General features: G+C 49.1%; 1 protein-coding gene across 1 annotated transcript in view; it reads right to left on the bottom strand.

Annotated features, from left to right (window-relative positions):
• Positions 1-18,252, bottom strand: part of ITGAD (integrin subunit alpha D) — a 35,758-nt gene extending 17,506 nt beyond the window's left edge. Inside the window, exons 1-14 of the mRNA XM_036278619.1 lie at positions 18,186-18,252; positions 16,364-16,469; positions 14,046-14,149; positions 13,845-13,915; positions 13,612-13,726; positions 12,209-12,339; positions 11,374-11,519; positions 3,010-3,163; positions 2,762-2,912; positions 2,488-2,561; positions 1,177-1,306; positions 928-1,070; positions 620-760; positions 319-528 (exon numbers count right to left, since the gene is read on the bottom strand). Of these exons, the coding sequence (XP_036134512.1) occupies positions 319-528; positions 620-760; positions 928-1,070; positions 1,177-1,306; positions 2,488-2,561; positions 2,762-2,912; positions 3,010-3,163; positions 11,374-11,519; positions 12,209-12,339; positions 13,612-13,726; positions 13,845-13,915; positions 14,046-14,149; positions 16,364-16,469; positions 18,186-18,216 (1,707 nt within the window). The 5' untranslated portion in view covers positions 18,217-18,252. The remainder of the gene's footprint in view (positions 1-318; positions 529-619; positions 761-927; positions 1,071-1,176; positions 1,307-2,487; positions 2,562-2,761; positions 2,913-3,009; positions 3,164-11,373; positions 11,520-12,208; positions 12,340-13,611; positions 13,727-13,844; positions 13,916-14,045; positions 14,150-16,363; positions 16,470-18,185) is intronic.
• Between the last annotated feature and the right edge of the window lie 801 nt (positions 18,253-19,053).

Below are 19,053 nucleotides of genomic sequence, written 5' to 3'. Positions count from 1 at the left end.
CCTCCCATGGCGTTATATTTACAAGAAGCCTATGGAGTTGCTTCATTAGTTAATGTTCCATAGAAGGAAGGAAGGCCAACTCAGTCATACGCCTAACGCCACACAGCTGACCTGGCTGGCCCAGTGTCCGACATGGGCCTGCAATTCTTGACCACTACGCTGCCCACACAGAGTGAAGTTTGTTTGGAACCAAAGGAGAGAAATAATCTGTGCTTAGCTGGGCCTGGCGAAATTCAGGGAAATAACCACCGACAGCAGAAGGGGAAGGGCTCCTGCTCAGGCTGGAGGCAGGAGGCAGCCTCAGGACAGGAGCCTCACCTGGCTGTGGGAGGGGCTGATGCCCCGCCCTGAGGTTCCATGAAACAGGTAGACAGCACCCTGGTTCTCCTGTTCTCCAGGGGCCCCGATGGCCACGTCCGTCAGCTTGTCCCCATTCACGTCCCCCAGCACGGTCAGGGCTGTCCCAAAGCGCCCCCAGGGGTGGCCTTGCTCCCCACGGAGAATGGCCTCACACTGCCACCTAGACCTCTGCTGAGCAAAACCCATGCCAGTCCCCAACCTGGGCAACCCTCCACCCCACACCCAGGCCCCACCAGCCCAGGTCTCAACAGCCACTCACCCCCCGGGGCAAGGGGCACACAGACACCCGGCCCCCCCGGGTCAGCTCGTAGTAATGGGGAGCCCCGATGAGGACCAGGTCGGAGCTGCCGTCTCTGTCCACGTCCACCGAGCAGAGGGAGGCCCCGAAGTAGGAGCCGATCTGGAGGGCAGAGCCTGAAGTCAGCCTGTCAGCCTGGCAGCGGGGCACCCCTCCGCCAGGCTCTGCCTTTCCCCACGCACCACCTCCCCCAGCGCGCCCCAAACCCCTCCATGTCCTCCCTCTCCACCCCTGCACACCCTGCCACCCTCCTGTTCTCCACACCCGACCTGGGTCCCTAGGACTTGAGCCTTCGGCCTCCATTGCCCAGACGCCTGCGTGAAGATGACAACCTTCCCGGTGTGCTCATGGCGGGGGGCCCCCAGGACCAGGCTCTGCACCCCCTTCCAAAGGGCCAGCTCGGTGGAGTAACCTGAGGGGCTAGGCCTCAGCACAAAGGCTCCCCCTCCTGTCCCCCGGCTCCTGCCCTCCCCGGAGCTCACCTCCCGCCTGTCCCCACAACCCAAGCCTTTTCTCACCCAGGTAGGAGTCCCTCATGTCCACATTCTCCTGAGACATGTTGATGAAGGTGGGGTTCATATTTGGGGGATATATGAAGGCACCCCCAGACCAGCTGAAGCTCCCCACGGCCCCCAAAACTGGTCCATCCTGGGAAGAAAGGATTCTGGGGATGAGCAGGGAGAGCGAGGAGACAGCAATTGCAAGGCAACCCCCGCCGCCGGCCCCACTCATTATTTGGAATTCTTTCCTAGCCTCACCTGCCTCCTAACGCCTCTCAGTCCGCCCCACTGCCCCGTCCTGGTCACTCCATCGCCTCTCACCCACTGCCCAGTTAGGTTTCCTGAAGCCAGTGTGCACCTGTCCCCAAGCCCCTTAGGACGGTGTCTAGGAACCATCCCAGTCAAACCTGTGTTCTCCTCTCCTCCAAAACACAGCAAGCCTTTGGCCTGGACACCTTTCTGTCCTCTCCTGCTGGGACTCAGCCCCTCTTTCTGGAAGAGTCCACCTCAAGTTCCTCCTCTGTGGGGCTTCCTCAAGTCCCTTGGGAAGCCATAGGCATTTCCTGCTCCATATAGACTGTTTACTTTTAAAAGTTTTAATCTTGGACCATTTAGAACATATACAAAAATAGAAAGAAATGTAGAATGAACCCATAAGTACCCATGACACAGCTGCAGTGATCAATTTATGACCAACCTGGTTCCATTTCTCCGCACCCTCACACGCACCCCAATTGTTTTGAAACAAGTCCCTCTGGGTATTTTGAACACACACCTACTTTTGGACAAGGCATGCTATGTTGTCAAGTCTTTGGGGTGCATGGTCTGGCCCTTCCCACCTCTACGATCATCTTCCCTGCTGCCCTTCGAACACTCGGCTCCAGCTGTGCGGGTCCTTCCATCTCTCTATTGCAGCGGCCTTGTTCCTGCCTCAGGACCTTTGTGCTTGCTTTTTCATTTACCTGAAGCAATCTCTCCCTAGATTTTCCCAGAGCTGGCCCTCTCTCATCATTTAGAATCAGTTATTCCTCAGGCCTCCTCTGATCACCTCTTTCTCTATCCCAACTCCTAGCACAATCTGGAAGTCTTATGTTCCTTGTTTGTGCCCTCCTCCCACTAGGCAGGGGCTCCATGAGAGAAAGAACCTTGGCTATCTTGTTCTCTCTGTTCCCCACACCCACACACACTCCCTGAATGTCTCCCCCTGAATAGATGGTGAGCTTGAGGACAGGGTCTGCTTTCTTGTTTACTTCTGGGTCCTGGCTGTCAGTCAAGGGCTGGCCCAGGGTAGTGCCTGAGACCTGCTTGTCAAGCGCATGCTCCACCCACCTCTGCGAGTACTGAACTGAAGCCTTCTTGTGACATCTCATGCTGGAAAGAGCTACTTGTCTTCGACTGGGTTCCTGTGGGCAAGCAGGTCACTTAGGCTCCCAGAGGCCATGAGGTCACAAGGACCCAGAGCAGAAGGAGCGTGTGGTCTGGGGCTTGGGTTCTAGGGAACAATTTGGGGTGAGCTATGAATTGGGATGGACCTTCAGGACCGCAGGGGACAATTGGGTGGGGACTTTTTCAGTTCCAAGACCTCAGCTCTTTCCCCATTTACCCTCAACTGCAAAGATATTCTCCTGCAGCTGCTTCTGGATGCTGCCGAGCGCTGCAAAGTTGTCCACCTTGAACACGTGGTCCTTGGAGGGCACCGAGCCGATGGTGTCCAGCTCCCGCCTGGCAGTGCGTTCCTGGAAAGCGTCTCCCACCTGCGGCAGAGACGCAGCTGAGGGGGAGGAGCCAGCAGCCTTCTGCCTGGGCGGGGTGCGGGTGGAGTCTGGGGCAGTCAGGAGGAAGAGGACGCACCCCAATGGCATAGCGAATGATGCCGGCTCTCTCAGCCTCGGGGATCACGTCTCTGTACTCCAGGGGGTCTCTGTATTTCTGTCCGTCTGTGATAACAATGAGGATCTTCTTGGCACTTTTGCGGGCCCCATTCTTACTATGAAATAGTTCTTTCCTGGGAGGGAAGAAAGGGAGATGATTGTACTGAGGTGGGATTGGTTCTGGGAAGGAACTGTTTGCAGCACTAGAAACTCATCTGGAGAGACTGGGGGGTCTTGGTACCCTCAGACGGTCAGGCATGTTAAGAAATGGATTCAGCCCGTTTTGAACATCATACTGACAATAAGTAGTAAGACCAATAGTAACGATACTCCTCATTCCGAGGATCCCATCGGCTGGAGCACCCCCCCCCCCAGGGGGCAGCGTGGTTCTGAGCAGGAGCTCTGGACTCAGACATGCTCTGGCAGGTCACTTGATCTCTCTAAGCCCCTGCTTCTCTCCATCGAGACGACAGTAACAATTGTGCCATAGCTGGTCTCCCAGGAAGGCTCCCAGTGAGCCACGGCGATTCCCTTCCGGCACTGAACCTGACTGTGACCTGCTCTACTCGGTTGCATGTGGGAGAAGAGACACCATGCCCGTTATGGGCCCCAGAAGCTAGGTAGCTTTTGTACTTTGGGGAGCCCTCGAACCACCACGAGAGAAGTCTAGCTACCCTATTGGAGACACCCCACGGCGTGGCCACAAGCAGAGAGAGGCCCAGCCATGCAGCCAGCCTGCCAGGGCAGCAGGCAGGTGGCGAAGCTGTGTTCCAGCCTCAGACACCGCCTGACCACAGCCACACGAGACCAAGAGACCCTATGTGAGATGGCAGGGCCCCAGGATCATGAAAATAATAATGAAAGAGCTGTTGTATAAGCCATTAAAATCGGGAGTTGTTTGTTAGGCAACAAGAGATAGCTGAGGCAATAGCATCGGATGATTCTGAGGATCAAATAAGGTTGAGCTCGCACAACGGCGAATGGCAGGCCGGTAAGCATCGGTCCTGTGGGAGCTGCCACAGACCACTGAAAATGTGACTGAGTGCTCAGGTAGCTCTACAGACTCGGACCTACACACAGGCCAGACGTGACACTGGGACAACCAAAATGTCCAACATTAGGGACAGTGTTAAGCAAATCGTGACCCAGGCCCTTGATGGAACAGTACAGGGCCATTTCAAAGGAAAACAATAAAAGCTGTAGAGACCCGTGGAAAAGATTTGTATACCAGATGAAAACAAGACGGGATAAAAATAGCTTCTACCCAGCCACTCAGGACAGTGGCCACATTGCTGCTTCCCAGGGCTCTGAGGAGAGGCAGCAGCCCCTCCCTCGGAGATCCAACCCCACCCTGTGGGGCATTGAAGTGCTAATTGAGGCTCACTAACAACCAACATCTGCCCCACCCTCGGAAAAGCCCCTTGGCTGAGCACCAGAGGGAGTTTTTCAATCAACTGACAACCCAAAACTCATCAATTAACCTAGACTGCTAGCCTCCAGGCAAAAAGCTAGAGGATAACAGTACCTTTCCTGGGCTGGCAACTTTAACCAGGAAAGTAAGACTTGACAGTGGTGTTCAATGTGGGTCTCCCCTCGCTCATCTAAACACAGGAGAGGGAGCCACAAACAGCAGAACACCAACACCCACAGGGAGAACTTGACAGGCTCCAAAGCCCACAGTGATAGCCAAAATGGTGAAACACAGAAACAGAAGCCAAATGAAAGAGCAAGAGACCTCCACCGAAGATGAGATCAATGTGGAGCAATTAGGCATGTTAACAGAGCTAAAATTCAGAGCCATGATCTTGAGGAAGCTGAACAGCATGAGTAAGGACATAGAGACACTGAAAATAAGCCAATTGGAAATTAAAAACCAACAAGAAGAGATAAAAAATGACATATCAGAAATGAAAAACACATTGGAAGGTTTAAAAAGCAGAGTAGGGGAAGCTGAGGACCGGATCAGTGAATCAGAAGACAGGGTAGAAAAAATCAACCAATCAGAAAAACAAAAGGAAAAACCTATTAAAAAACAGAGAGACAGCTTAAGAGAACTATGGGACAACTGGAAACGTAATAATATTCGCATCATAGGAGTCCCCGAAGAAGAAGAAAATGAGCAAGGGATAGAGAATATATTCAAAAAAATAGTGAGAGAAAACTTCCCTAATTTGGTGAAGGAAGAAGGCATTCAAGTTCAAGAAGCACAGAGAGTTCCAAGTAAGAAGAACCCAAACAGGCCCACACCAAGACACATAGTAATTAAAATGACACAAATTAAAGACAAAGAGAGAATCCTAAAAGCAGCAAGAGATAAGCAACAGGTTACCTACAAAGGGAACCCCATAAGGCTCTCAGCTGACTTCTCACAAGAAACACTACAGGCCAGAAGGGAATGGCATGAAGTAATCAAAGTCATGAAAAACAAGAATATGAATCCAAGACTACTCTACCCAGCAAGGCTATCATTCAAAATAGAAGATCAAATAAAGAGCTTCCCAGACAAAAAAAAGGCTAAGGGAATACATTAGCACCAAACCAGCACTGCAAGAAATGTTAAAAGGACTGCTGTAATTAGCAGTAGACATGGGAAGAAAAATAGAACCACACTAAACAAAAATGGCAATAAATAAGTACATATCAATAATCACCTTAAACGTAAATGGATTGAATGCTCCCATAAAGAGACACAGAGTAGCTGATTGGATAAGAAAGCATGACTCATCTATATGTTGTTTACAAGAGACCCACTTCTCAACAAAAGACTCACATAGGTTGAAAGTGAAGGGATGGAAAAAAATTTTCCAAGCAAATGGAAAGCAAAAAAAAGCTGGGGTAGCAATTCTCATATCTGATAAAATAGATTTCAAAATGAAGACCATAACTAGAGACAAAGACGGCCACTACATAATATTGAAAGGATGTATCCAACAGGAAGATATAACCTTGATAAACATATATGCACCCAATATAGGAGCACCAAAATATATTAAAAATCTTCTGGAGGACTTCCAAGGAGAAATCGACAACAATACAATCATAGCAGGGGACTTCAATACCCCGTTGACAGCACTGGATAGATCCTCTAGGCAAAACATTAGCAAGGAAACAGAGACCCTAAATGAAGCACTAGACCAAATGGATTTAATAGATATCTACAGAGAATTACACCCCAAAACTACAGAATACACATTCTTCTCAAGTGCACATGGGACATTCTCAAAGATAGACCACATGATAGGACACAAACTAAATCTCTACAAGTTCAAGAAGATTGAAATCATATCAAGCATCTTCTCAGATCACAATGGCATGAAATTAGAAATCAATTGCAACAAGAACATGCAAAGACATTTCAACACATGGAGGCTAAATAGCATATTATTAAACAATGAATGGGTCACCGAGGAGATCAAGGAAGAAATTAAAAACTTCCTGGAAACCAATGAAAATGAACACACAACAACACAAAATCTATGGGATGCAGCGAAAGCAGTTCTGAGAGGGAAGATCATAGCACTACAGGCCTACCTCAAAAAACAAGAAAAATTTCTAATTGACTGTCTAACCTCACAATTTGATTAAAAAGCAAACAAAAAGAAAACCCCAGAGCAAGTAGAAGGAAGGAAATAGTAAAGATCAGAGCAGAAATAAATGACATAGAGACCAAAAAAACAATTCAAAGGATCAATGAAACTAAGAGCTGGTTTTTCGAAAAGATAAACAAGATTGATGGACCCTTAGCTAGACTCACCAAGAAACAAAGAGAGAGAACCCAAATACACAAAATCAGAAATGAAAGAGGAGAAGTAACAACCAACACCACGGAAATACAAAAGATCGTTAACAACTACTATGAACAACTATATGGCAACAAATTCGACAATCTAAGCGAAATGGACAAATTTCTAGAAACACACAGTCTCCCAAAACTATTCCCGGAAGAGATAGAAAACTTGAACAGACCAATAACAACTAAGGAAATTGAAGAGGTAATCAAGACTCTCCCAGCAAACAAAAGCCCAGGCCCAGATGGTTTCACGGGGGAGTTTTACCGAACATTCAAAAAAGAACTAACACCCATTCTCCACAAACTCTTTCAAAAAATTCAAGAAGAAGGAAGACTTCCAAACACGTTCTATGAAGCCAGCATAATTCTAATTCCAAAACCAGAAAAAGACACTACGAAGAAAGAAAACTACAGGCCAATATCCCTGATGAACATAGATGCCAAAATCCTGAACAAAATATTAGCAAATCGGATCCAGAAATATATCAAAAAAATTATTCACCATGACCAAGTGGGATTCATTCCAGGGATGCAAGGCTGGTACAATATTTGCAAATCAATAAACGTGATACACCACATAAACAAAATGAAGAATAAAAACCACATGATCATATCAATAAATGCTGAAAAAGCATTCGACAAAATCCAGCATCCATTTCTGATAAAAACGCTCAGCAATGTAGGAATAGAGGGATCATATCTCGACATAATAAAGGCCATATATGAAAGACCTACAGCCAACATCATACTCAATGGACAGACACTAAAAACATTTCCATTAAGAACAGGAACAAGACAGGGATGTCCACTATCGCCACTCTTATTTAACATTGTACTGGAAGTCTTAGCCACAGCAATCAGACATGAAGAAAAAATAAAAGGGATCCAAATTGGAAAGGAGGAAGTGAAACTGTCATTATTTGCAGATGACATGATATTATACATAGAAAACCCTAAAGACTCCATCAAAAATCTACTAGACTTAATAAATGAATTTGGCAAAGTAGCAGGATACAAAATTAACGTCAAGAAATCGACGGCATTCTTGTACATCAATGATGAACTCACAGAAAGAGAAACTGAAAAAACAATCCCATTTACCATTGCTCCAAAAAAATTATGATACCTAGGAATAAACTTAACCAAAGAAGTCAAGGACCTATTTGCATAAAACTACAGGTCATTGAAAAAAGAAATAGAGGAGGATATAAAAAAGTGGAAGCACATACCCTGTTCATGGATTGGAAGAATTAACATAATTAAAATGTCCATACTACCCAAGGCAATCTATAGATTCAATGCAATCCCCATCAAAATACCAACGACATATTTCATAGAACTAGAACAAATACTTCAAAAGTTCATATGGAACCAAAAAAGACCCCGAATAGCCACAGCAATCTTGAAAAAGAAGAACAAAGTAGGTGGGATCACAATACCAGATATCAGGTTATACTACAAAGCGACTGTAACCAAAACAGCCTGGTACTGGAACAAGAACAGGCATATAGACCAGTGGAACAGAACTGAAAACCCAGAAATGGACCCAAGGCAATACGCTCAATTAATATTTGACAAAGGTGGCAAGAGCATACAGTGGAGTAAAGACAGCCTCTTTAATAAATGATGTTGGGAAAATTGGACAGCTACATGCAAAAAAATGAAACTAGACCATCAACTTACACCATACACAAAAATAAACTCAAAATGGATAAAAGACTTAAATGTGACCCATGAATCCATAAAAATTCTAGAAGAAAATGTAGGCAACAAAATTTCAGACATCATACGCAGCAGAATTTTCACTGATACATCACCTAAGGCAACAGAAATAAAGGAGAAATGAACACATGGGACTACATCAAACTAAAAAGCTTCTGCACAGCAAAAGAAACAATCATCAAAATGGAAAGGCAACCCACTGTATGGGAGAACATCATTGCCAATGATGTATCAGATAAGGGGTTAATTTCCAATATATATAGAGTGCTCATACAACTCCACAAAAGGAAGACAAAGAACCCAATTAAAAAATGGGCAGAGGAGCTGAATAGACACCTCTCCAAACAGGACATACAAATGGCCAAGAGACATATGAAGAAATGCTCAACATCACTAATCATCAGAGAGATGCAAATTAAAACAACAATGAGGTATCACCTCACACCTGTCAGAATGGCCGCCATCAACAAATCATCAAACAACAAGTGTTGGCGAGGGTGTGGAGAAAAGGGGACTCTAGTACACTGCTGGTGGGAATGCAGACTGGTGCAGCCGCTATGGAAAACAATATGGTGCTACCTCAAAAAATTAAAAATTGAACTTCCATTTGACCCAGTGATCCCACTGCTGGGAATATGCCGTAAGAAGCCTGAAACACCAATCAGAAAGAATATATGTACCCCCATGTTCACAGCAGCACTATTTACAATAGCTAAGATCTGGAAACAGCCCAAGTGTCCACCAGTAGACGAATGGATAAAAAAGCTGTGGTACATATACACAAAGGAGTACTATGCAGCGGTAAGAAAGAAAGATCTCTTATCCTTTGAGACAACATGGAGGGACCTGGAAAGTATTATCCTAAGTGAAAGAAGCCAAGCAGAAAAAGACAGATACCACATGATCTCACTTATATACGGAATATAATGAACATAACAGTCTGAGGAATACAGTAGACCCAGACACATGGAAGTAGGGCACAGACTGACATCCCTCAGAAGAGGGGATGGGGGGTGGGGGGGTGGGAAGAGATAAACCACAGAACTTATATGCATGTATGCATGACCAATGGACATGGACAACTAAGCCGGGGACAGGGTGGGGGGGGGGGTGCCAATGGGGTAAAAAGGTAAAATATCTGTAACAAAAAAATAAATAAAAATTCATAAAAAAAATAAAAATAAAAATAAATAGCTTCTACCCTGATGGCGAGGCAACTACATGAAATGTGTCTGCATAAAGACAAGGGTGGAAACAATGCTGCTTCGCAGGTGGGATTCATTGATTCACTCGTACTTCTTCCCTCTTGTGGTTAAAACACTGTGAGGTGCACTGGCCGGGTGGCTCAGTTGTTTGGAGCATCGTCCTGTACACCAAAAAGGTCGTGGGTTCTATTCCCAGTCAGAGCACATACCCAAGTTGTGGTCGTGATTCCCAGTGAGGGCCCATACAGGAGACAACACATTGATGTTTCTCTCACATCGCTGTCTCTCTCTCTCTCTAAAAAAAAATCACTAAACATATCCTTGGGTGAGGATAAAAAATAAATAAATAAAATACAGTGAGGTATTTGGCTAGAGGTACTGTAGGTCCCCCAATATTTCCTTAATGTTATTGCCATTGCCATTTTGTCTTTTTTGCAATAAAACTTGTAAAAAAAAACAAACCACCCACTCCCCTGCCCCCCAAGTCCCAGTCAGTGGCAGGAGGAATGAGTCAGCCCTGAGACGGGCTTGGCTCTGGGGAGCGGGGAGGCCACTGTTCTGGGTGACGGGGAGCAGGTCGGCATTGACGAGAACCACGGCATCGGCCACCGCTGGAAGGAGCTGCAGAGTAGGAAGGGCCACCACCACGAGAGAAGCCTAACTCAAGGGACAGAGGCTTTTCTCGCAGCTGTCCAGTCCCAAAAGGCCAGTGTCCGAGGCAGAAGGGCCACCCAGGAGCAGAGAGGACGCATGTGGCAGAAGAAGCCTTGTTCCGCTGTCCTCCAGCACCAACCCCAGGGCAGCACCCAGGAGGGTGCAGGAAGGAAAGGGTCGCAGACACTCGGCCCAGCTGTTTCCCACAAGAACAACAGCTTCTGCTCGGCCTCACCACCTAAGCCGTTTTCTTCGGGCTCCCGGCACCCCTGCTGAGCAGGCGCGGAAGGAGCAGCCAGTTACATTGATGCGGCTGTTTGTTATCACTGTGAGCACATTTTCAGTCATGCTTGGGATTTGAACTGCATCACATATTCTGGTTTTCAATAAAAATCAAATAACATCAAAAGATAAAAAATAAAAAATAAGCACCCATTACTGAAGAGGGCACGCGTGGACAAGGAAGGAGGGGATGGGGGTGTGAGCAGGGAGAAGGACACAGAGAAGACACTTGGCAACGCTTCCGAGTCCCGCCAGGGAGGCAGAGAGGGTGCGGTTCTCTGAATCGCCCGGTCACTGTCCAGCGCGCTCCGTGCGGAAGCACCTCACACACTGTCTCATTTACTCCTACAAACAAGTGGTAAGTCTATCCTCATTTGACAATTTACTGACACAGAAAGAGCCAGTAACTCCTGGGGTTGCCCAGATAACAAGTGGGGAGCTGGCATGGGAACCCAGATGTGTCTGAACCAAAGCTAGCTGCCCCAGGTGGGCTCCAATTTAAGGCCATCAAAGAGGGGAAATGGGGCAGAGGAGTCCTGTCCTGTATCAGGGGGGATACAGTGAACAAGAAGGACAGAAGCACCCCAGAGAGGACTCTGCCTGCAGCCCCTTCCCCAGAGCCCCCTCCTCACCCACCTGGAGCAGAGGGAGCAGAGGGGCAGGGACCCCGCAGACAGCGGGGCGAGCTTACACCACTGTCAGGATACCCGTGGCTGTAAAAGTCTGTCCTCTCAGCTGGACGATGGGGTCCACCAGCCTCTGCGGGCTCTGGCTGGTCTGGAATTTGGAGAAGGTGAAGTGGGTCTCCAGGAGGTTCGAGTACTGCATCAGGGAGAACTGTGGAAGCCAAGGGGAGGCCCTGGTTGTCATTTTGTGTTTAGTAAGCTTTTTATTTTGGAATAATTGTGGAATTACAAACCATGGTCTATGTGTTTTTGAGGCCCAGTAAATACACATTGAAACCCAGAAGAAGAGAAAATGACCCAAAAAGAAACCCCGAAAGTCTAAATCAAAGGGTGCTTCTCCCATAGTTTCTGAAGAATAACCTTGCCAACCACAGTATTTGTTCAACTTAAATTTTAAAAAGTTATAGCACATGAAATCAATTTGTAGGCTATGTTTCCTCACTTCTCAAGAACTTGTACATAATACATGAATTACTGGGAAATTAAATAATGAGATGAAGTCATGAGTTACATGGAAAACATAGAGAGTCAACAATTATTTGCCAAGTTACCTTCAGTCAAATTTCATAGCAAAATTATTTTACTATTTTTTCAATGCTTTTAAACAGCAAACATATCATATATTTCTGAGGCATGTGGGAACCTATTAAATGCAATGGGGTACCTCCGAGGGTCAGGGCCCTGCGCTGGGACCGTACCTTGACCCTGGACCCTTGCCTCATTATGGCACAGGTCCACTGAACCCACAACCCCAGCGATGCCATGCCCCCCTCCTAGGCTGTCTTCCTAGGCAGACCCTTCCCCATCCCAGTCCCCAGGCCCAGGGGACCCAATCTTCACCAGGGTGTTGGTGCCCTCAAAGTGGCCCATCACAGCTCTGACAAAGTCCTTCATCTGCTGGAAGTCACTTTGATCAATGCTGCCAGAGCCATCGATCAGGAAGACTATGTCCATCTCTTGATTTGGACACTCTGCAGAGAGGGAGGGAAGAGTCGGAGATACGTGAGTGGGTCCCACCGTCTCCTGGGACCCAGAAAACCTTCCCACTCCACAGAGCCAGGGGCTTGTTCTTGGCACAGGAATCAATTCCTGCCTGGTCCCCCCACCATCACCACCACCACACACACTCAGAGGAGACCCAAACCTGTTGCTTCCCTCTTCCCACAAGGCCTGAAAAGGGGGAGGAAGTAGAGGACACTCCAAGGATGCCATAGAGGATAACAAAGTGGTTCAGAGTGTGCATTCTAGAGCCATCTGCCTGGGCTCAAGCCAGCTCCATCACTGGCTAGTGGTGAATTCAGGCAAGTTATGTAATTTCACCGGGCTTCAGTTTTCCCCGTCTGTAAAATGGGGATAATAATAGTGCCTACTACATGGGATTATTGCAAGGACGAAAAGAATTAATGTGTACACAAAGTGTTTAAGACAGGATGTCCCCCCAATACAGGGTAGCTGTTACCACCATCAGCACCATATGCCAGGCATTGTTCTAGACTCAGAGAAGGACACCCTTGTGGATGCTGGGGCGCCACCAGGACCTGATCCCTATCAGGACGGAAGCGTTCATTCCAGCTCCAGGGAACTGGCTGTTCATGGCTCCCAGTTGAGTCCTCCCAGGAATTATCCCAGTCAAAAAGGGAGCTGCTTGGCCCAGTTACAGCTCCTGCTCCTGGGCACTTGTATCCAGCCATGCTCCAAGCTCCACGCTCCAAGCTCCATGCTCCATGCTCCACGCTCCAAGCTCCAGGCTGAGCCTGTGTTCCGACGGCTTTGCAGCCCACCCTCTCCCTCTACTGTGTCCTGCTTTCCTCACACTCCCACAGGTATCGCTCCCCAGAACATTCTCAAATAAGCCTCCGAGTCTGTTCCAGGGAAACGTGGTATAAGACCAGAGCTTTGAAAAGACCCCTCCCTGCCCTGTGGAGTCCACACTGCAATGGAAAGCCATGAGCACGTAACTAATGAGACATTTCAGATTGTCCCCACACTCGTGTGTGGGGTTGTGGCCTCTCCGCAAGACCCAGTTGTCACCTACGCCAGTGCCCCACATCCTGTGCTGCTTCCAGGGTGCAGGGGGACCGGGCGACACAGCACCGAGGAGAGATTCCGCCAACTCAACCAGCAGGTGCTCGGGAGAAACGCAAGATCACTGCCCTCCTGCGCCCTAAGGACTAGGAAATCCAGCCCCCCCTTGGCAGGCTCAGACCCCTCAGGTGCCCTACTTCTATCTCTCAGCGACCTACCTGGCTGGGCAGCGGGGACTCTCCGAATGATCTGCAGCTGGGAGCCCAACAGGAGGCAGGAACCTTCTACATACATGTTCTCCCCACAGATTCTGTGCATGGTGGGGCCGCAGGCCTGGGTGCAGAGGCCTGCGTAGGCAAGGGGACCCCCAGAACATGCCCCTCTTCTCCCCGGCCCCAGTCTCCTCTGGCCCCTGCCCCTCTTGACCCTCCTGTGACATAGGGACACTCACCAACAGCCAGGAGCGGTTGATGGAGACCGCTAGGGACAGGCCCAGGGACATGTTCACGGCCTCTGGGGGGACTGAGAGGGCGGACACATGTGGTCACACTCACAGGCACACGCTCATGTTGGGGGAGAATCTGGGCTGGAGGCTGAGGGGGAGCCTGGGTGTAGGAGAGCTGAGGGCCGGGTTCCGGGCCGAATCACTCACTGCGCAGTGCGATGGGCTGGCACAGGCCAGTGGCCGCCTCGCAGCTGTACAGCCGTCCTGTGTGGTTGGCCACCGCCACCTCCAGGGGGGCTCCCACCACGACTCTGCGGGCACAACCGTGACATCCAGTCTCAGGAGGGTGGGGACACAGGCGTGTGAGTGAGAAGTGAAACTTTGCTCTTGACATTTGGCACTTGGGAGGCTATTCAAAGACCAGGGCCTGAATTTAACCCACAAATGTGAAGGACCATGTGGGGCTGTGTGTGTGTGTGTGTGTGTGTGTGTGTGTGTGTGTATGACTAGATGTGTATTTATGTACACAAATGGTTTGGGTTGGGTTTTTTTTAACATTCACCAAAAATAAAACTATTCAAAACAAAAACAGCATTTCCCCACTGTGGGTAAGAACATTTTGTTTATGGGGTACCATCATTTTTAACCACCCAAGAAATAGATCACCTCAAGGTAAATGGGAAAATCTTCTGAAGTTGTAAGCTTTCAAAACAAACAGATGATTCTATAATGAATTAGACAAAATATAATAAAAACAATTTAAATTGGAAAGTTTAAAACAGCTCTATCAGAATCCATTTCTATACCATAAAATTTTTGTTGCTACTTCGTAACTGTAATTTTGCTACTGTTATGTCTTAGGCGACCCCTGTGAAAGGGTCGTTCGGGCCCCAAAGGGGTCGCGACCCACAGGTTGAGAATGCTGCTTTAAGGAACGCTGAAGCCCCGGTGTGTCTAAGAAAACCTTAACAGACGGCTAGACGTGTAGCAGTTTGGGACCTGCTGGTATAAATGTATGAACAAACTTTTAGTCTTAAACTATTGTTCTGCGTGGTTTTCTTTATCCCAACTCATTCCTTCCATGCAGTCTCAATCTTTTTAGTGTTTGGGCTACAATTCAGCAGAAACCAGGAAAAACAATGACCTTGAAACAATCAGAATATCATCCAATATGTACTATTTACTTTGTTGGAAATACTGGTGAACAGTGGCCAATCAGTAGTTTCATATTTTTTAGACAGAGGGCCTGAGCACAAGATAATGGTAATGGAAGTGGGGCAGGGGCTGCCTCCGGATTTGTTGGGTGTTGAGATCGGGGCCCAGGGGCCCAGGGGGCTCGGGGGTGGGGGGAGCCGGAGAAGTTCTCCATGTTGACCTGGAGTGTGGTGGTTCCCGGGTACACACACATGCAAAGGTCCTTGAGCTGGACCTTTTGGATTCCTGTTTTCAGGCTGTGCTGTATTTCAAAGCAAGCAAAGAAAAAACAAAACTTTGGTGCCTGGCACTCACTTTTATGTCCCCAGCCTGCCAACTGGGTGAGGAAGGGGGGAAGGGCATTTAGAACTCAGTGACTTCTGTACGTTCTTGGCCAACTGAATGTCCCCATGCTCTCGGCTCCTTGCCGACGCCACCAGGAGCCTCCCTAAAATCCCCCTGGATCTGATCTCTCCCTTCATCTTTTCACTATACAGAGACCCTGAGGTCCAGATGGGAGAACACACTTAGATATAATAACCAAATGCCCCAGACTCCGGTATGCTTGCATTAACATCATGACTTCAACTCCTTGGGTCTCCGTCCAGGTACAAAATTTGCTGGTCCTAATGCAAAATTTAAATCTGAGGCCTCTTGTTCTTGAAAAAAAAAGTGTTTTCCCTTTTTTGTGTGGTCTCTCCTCTCTGCCTGTCCAGTATTTTCTGTTTGCTATGTAGTTTCACACTCTCTCAGGCACAGGGATACTCACGGGGCTGGCGCAGATCCTCAAAGGACTGGGCAGTCTGGGCACAGCCCATCATGACCTTGCCCAGTGCGTGCCAGGGGCCCAGGTCAGCAGCAGTCATAGGCAGGGCTGGGGAAGCAGAGCTGAGACCCCTTCCCCAGGGGCTGTGAGAGGCTGGGCCACTTGTGAGCCAAGGCTCCAAAGCCCCATTGTTTCTCCACTGGCCCATCGATCTTTACTTACAAAACACAAATGCAAACAGGAAATTACTAATGATTTCAGGAGGAGACTGCAGTACAGTACTCCAAGTGCGGGGGCCCAAGTGCAGAGGCAGCTGCACTGGTCACATGCCATAAGGCCAGCCCTGAGGGCAGACTCAAGGCCTCTCTCCCAAGGCCATGTCTTGCCCAGAGTTTGTGGCCCTTTGTGGGATATCGAATAGTTAGTAGTGATGTTGGGGCCTCGAAAGAGTCATGGACAGGCTTCTCGCCTGTGCTGCTTTTCCTCCAGGACACCTGGGCATGCAGCATGCAGCCACCTGCCTGGAGGAGGAGGGGAGGAGGCGGGGAGAGTGGGCGGGGCCTACCGAGATCTGCCGAACTGGGCCACGTTCTGCCCAAAGCCAGCTCCGTCCCCTTGGAAGACCATGGGCTCTGCCACATCCAAGTTGAATCCATGACAAGAAGCCAGAGCTGAGGAATATGGGGAGGTGGGTGGGAAGGACAGTCAGAGAAGCCTCACTCCTCCGGACCCCTAACTTCTTGGAGTCTTGATGCCCACACTCCTCCAGCCTTGGTTTCCCCTCTTCTTTGTTTCCTGATTTGCCAGCTGGGTGGTTCCTGTCTCTGTCCCTCCCTCAAAAACAATCAAAGCACAATGCAAAATACAACCTAGAGAAGTGTCCCTTCAAGGGCACTTCAAAGGACACCCATAATCTGAAATTAGACCTGTCACCTCCTGGTTGTTGGATCAGGACTGTCTTTTAAAGGTAAAGTGACCGCACAGTTTACTGTCCAAATGGGGACCTTCTGAGAGTGACAGGGACGCCACTAATAGTTACACCAGGGGCACTGGGACTGCCCCAGGCAAACCAGGGCATATGGCCCCCATTTAAAGACTGTCCTACTTCATCTCCTCATAAACAGAGACCTTAAGGCCAGATTGGAGAGCACACTCGGAGTTCTGTGGTTGACTCTGAAATGTATGTTTCCCTCGCCCTCTCCCTCGGTGCCAGGCTCTAGGAGGGCAAGGACCCGCCTCGTCTCAGTGCCTGGCCTTAGCAGGCGACCGATGACTCTTTGCCGATGACCAGAACTGCACAGTTGCTGACCCAGCTGGGAGTCCAGCCCTCTCCCCTGACCCTTCACTGACCAGTCTCTTCCCTGGCGGCTAAGCTTGGAACCCTGGGAGAAAACCCCACCATTTCGAGGGCTTTTTCTTACTCTCTCACACCCAAGCAACCACCTTTTCTCCCCATTCCTCCTAGAATTCCAAGTTCTCTCTGTACTGAGGACGCGGCTTCAACCCCAGGCCGAGGGAAGCTCTGTGGAAGCCAAGCACCAGGCAGGACAGTGACAGGAGGGTCCGCACACCTCAACCCGGGGTTCCGGGAAGAGGCCAGATGCTCCGGTTTCGGAGACCCTACTATGGCCACATGCAAGGGAGCCTCACGTTCCACGTCTTCCTGTCAAAGCATGATTCTGCTTCTGAGCCTGAAGGCAGCCCCTCTGATCTGATAACAGCAAGCTATCAAGGGTCTCAGTGTCAAGTGTCCCACGGCCAAGCAGGTGACATCAGGGAGTCTAGTGGGAGAACGATGGGCCCTTAGACACTGTGGACCTTCTACAGGGGCAGCGCCACCAGGCTCTCGTCTCCGGAGCTGCCAGACCTTTTCCCTTTCTCGGGAGAAGCTGCACATCTGGATTTTTGTGTGAAATCCGACCTTTAAGTGACACACAACTTAATTTTAAATGACACACGAATGTGGCCCTGACAGGTGTCAGCCCCCAAAGCCTCCTCTGGCAGCAGTGGGACAGCCAACCTGAAACCAGGACTTGGGGGAATCCCAGGACCCAGGAGGTGGTACCCACCCTTCCCTGCTTCTGTAGCCTCCTGTCCGGCTTGCTGGAGCTGACTCTCTCCCCCACACAGTGCCCACAGCAGGGCCCCTCAGGAGGGCATGTGCGGAGGCAGCTCAGCTCTGCCCGGGCACATCCACCAGCCCACCTCCCACCCCCTTTGTTCAGGCCATGCCCCTCCCCCAGCCGTCGCTCCTGCCAGGGGCCTGGACCTGGCCTCCTCCCCTGCCTTCAGCCCCTTTTGAGAGCTGTGTGAGCTGCCGCCAGCCCCCGCGGCCTTCCCAGAGAGACCCCACCAGGTCTCCCAGCCTCCCAGCCGGAGGCACTCACCGCCCAGGAAGAGCGCTGCTCCGAAGGCCATCACTGAGCAGCACCGGAGAAGGGCCGAGGGCCGAGCCACGGGGCACAGAGGGCTGCTCAGTGACAATAGTTGCTCAGGCCCTCGCACTGAGAAGAGAAAGGCACATTGAGGAAGTCCTCCGTTAACCATACAGCAGAAGTGGGCAAAAAGCCAAAGACTCTCTTGGAGAAAATCACCCATACTCTCCCACAACCACCCTCTAGGGCCTGGCTGTCCCAGAAGACCACCCTCCCCCGGCCCTTCAGACCCAGTGGTACCCAGGGGTGGCTCTCGGTACGATCCTGGTAGCCTCAGAAACCAGGTGACATGAGCAGAAGTGGTAGAACAGGTGGCTGCAGAGGCCACTGCATGGATATGAGCCTGGAGAGGGGCAACCGTCCCTCAGGTAGCAGGGGTGGGGGAGGGAGGAGGTACATGGGTGAGGGTGCTGTTTTTAAAAGCAGACCCCATTAAGAAAGAGAAGAACAGATAACTAAACTGGTGAAGTTATACAATGGACTTACTAGGGAACAGTAAATAACAGATACATGGAACAACATGGATGAACCTCAACAATATCATAAATGAAAGAAGACAGTTACCAGAATGCAGAATGTATGAGTCCTTTTATATGAACAGGGGCAACTAATCTAGAAAGATAGAAAACAGACAAGTGCTCGCTTCTGGTGGGGTAGGGAGGAAACTTCTAGCATTCTTTTAAATTTAACATTTAGCACTAAATATTTTAATATTTGTTAAATCAGCGAAGGGTAGTTGCTACTTTTCCCCTGTAATTTTTTGTGTGCATTAAGTATTACACAATTAAACATAAATATTTTGTAACAACATGAAAAAAGT

Source organism: Molossus molossus, unplaced genomic scaffold, assembly GCF_014108415.1.
Source record: "Molossus molossus isolate mMolMol1 unplaced genomic scaffold, mMolMol1.p scaffold_m16_p_3, whole genome shotgun sequence".
Taxonomy (NCBI): Eukaryota; Metazoa; Chordata; class Mammalia; order Chiroptera; family Molossidae; genus Molossus; species Molossus molossus.
This window is presented reverse-complemented; position numbering and strand designations above follow the sequence as displayed.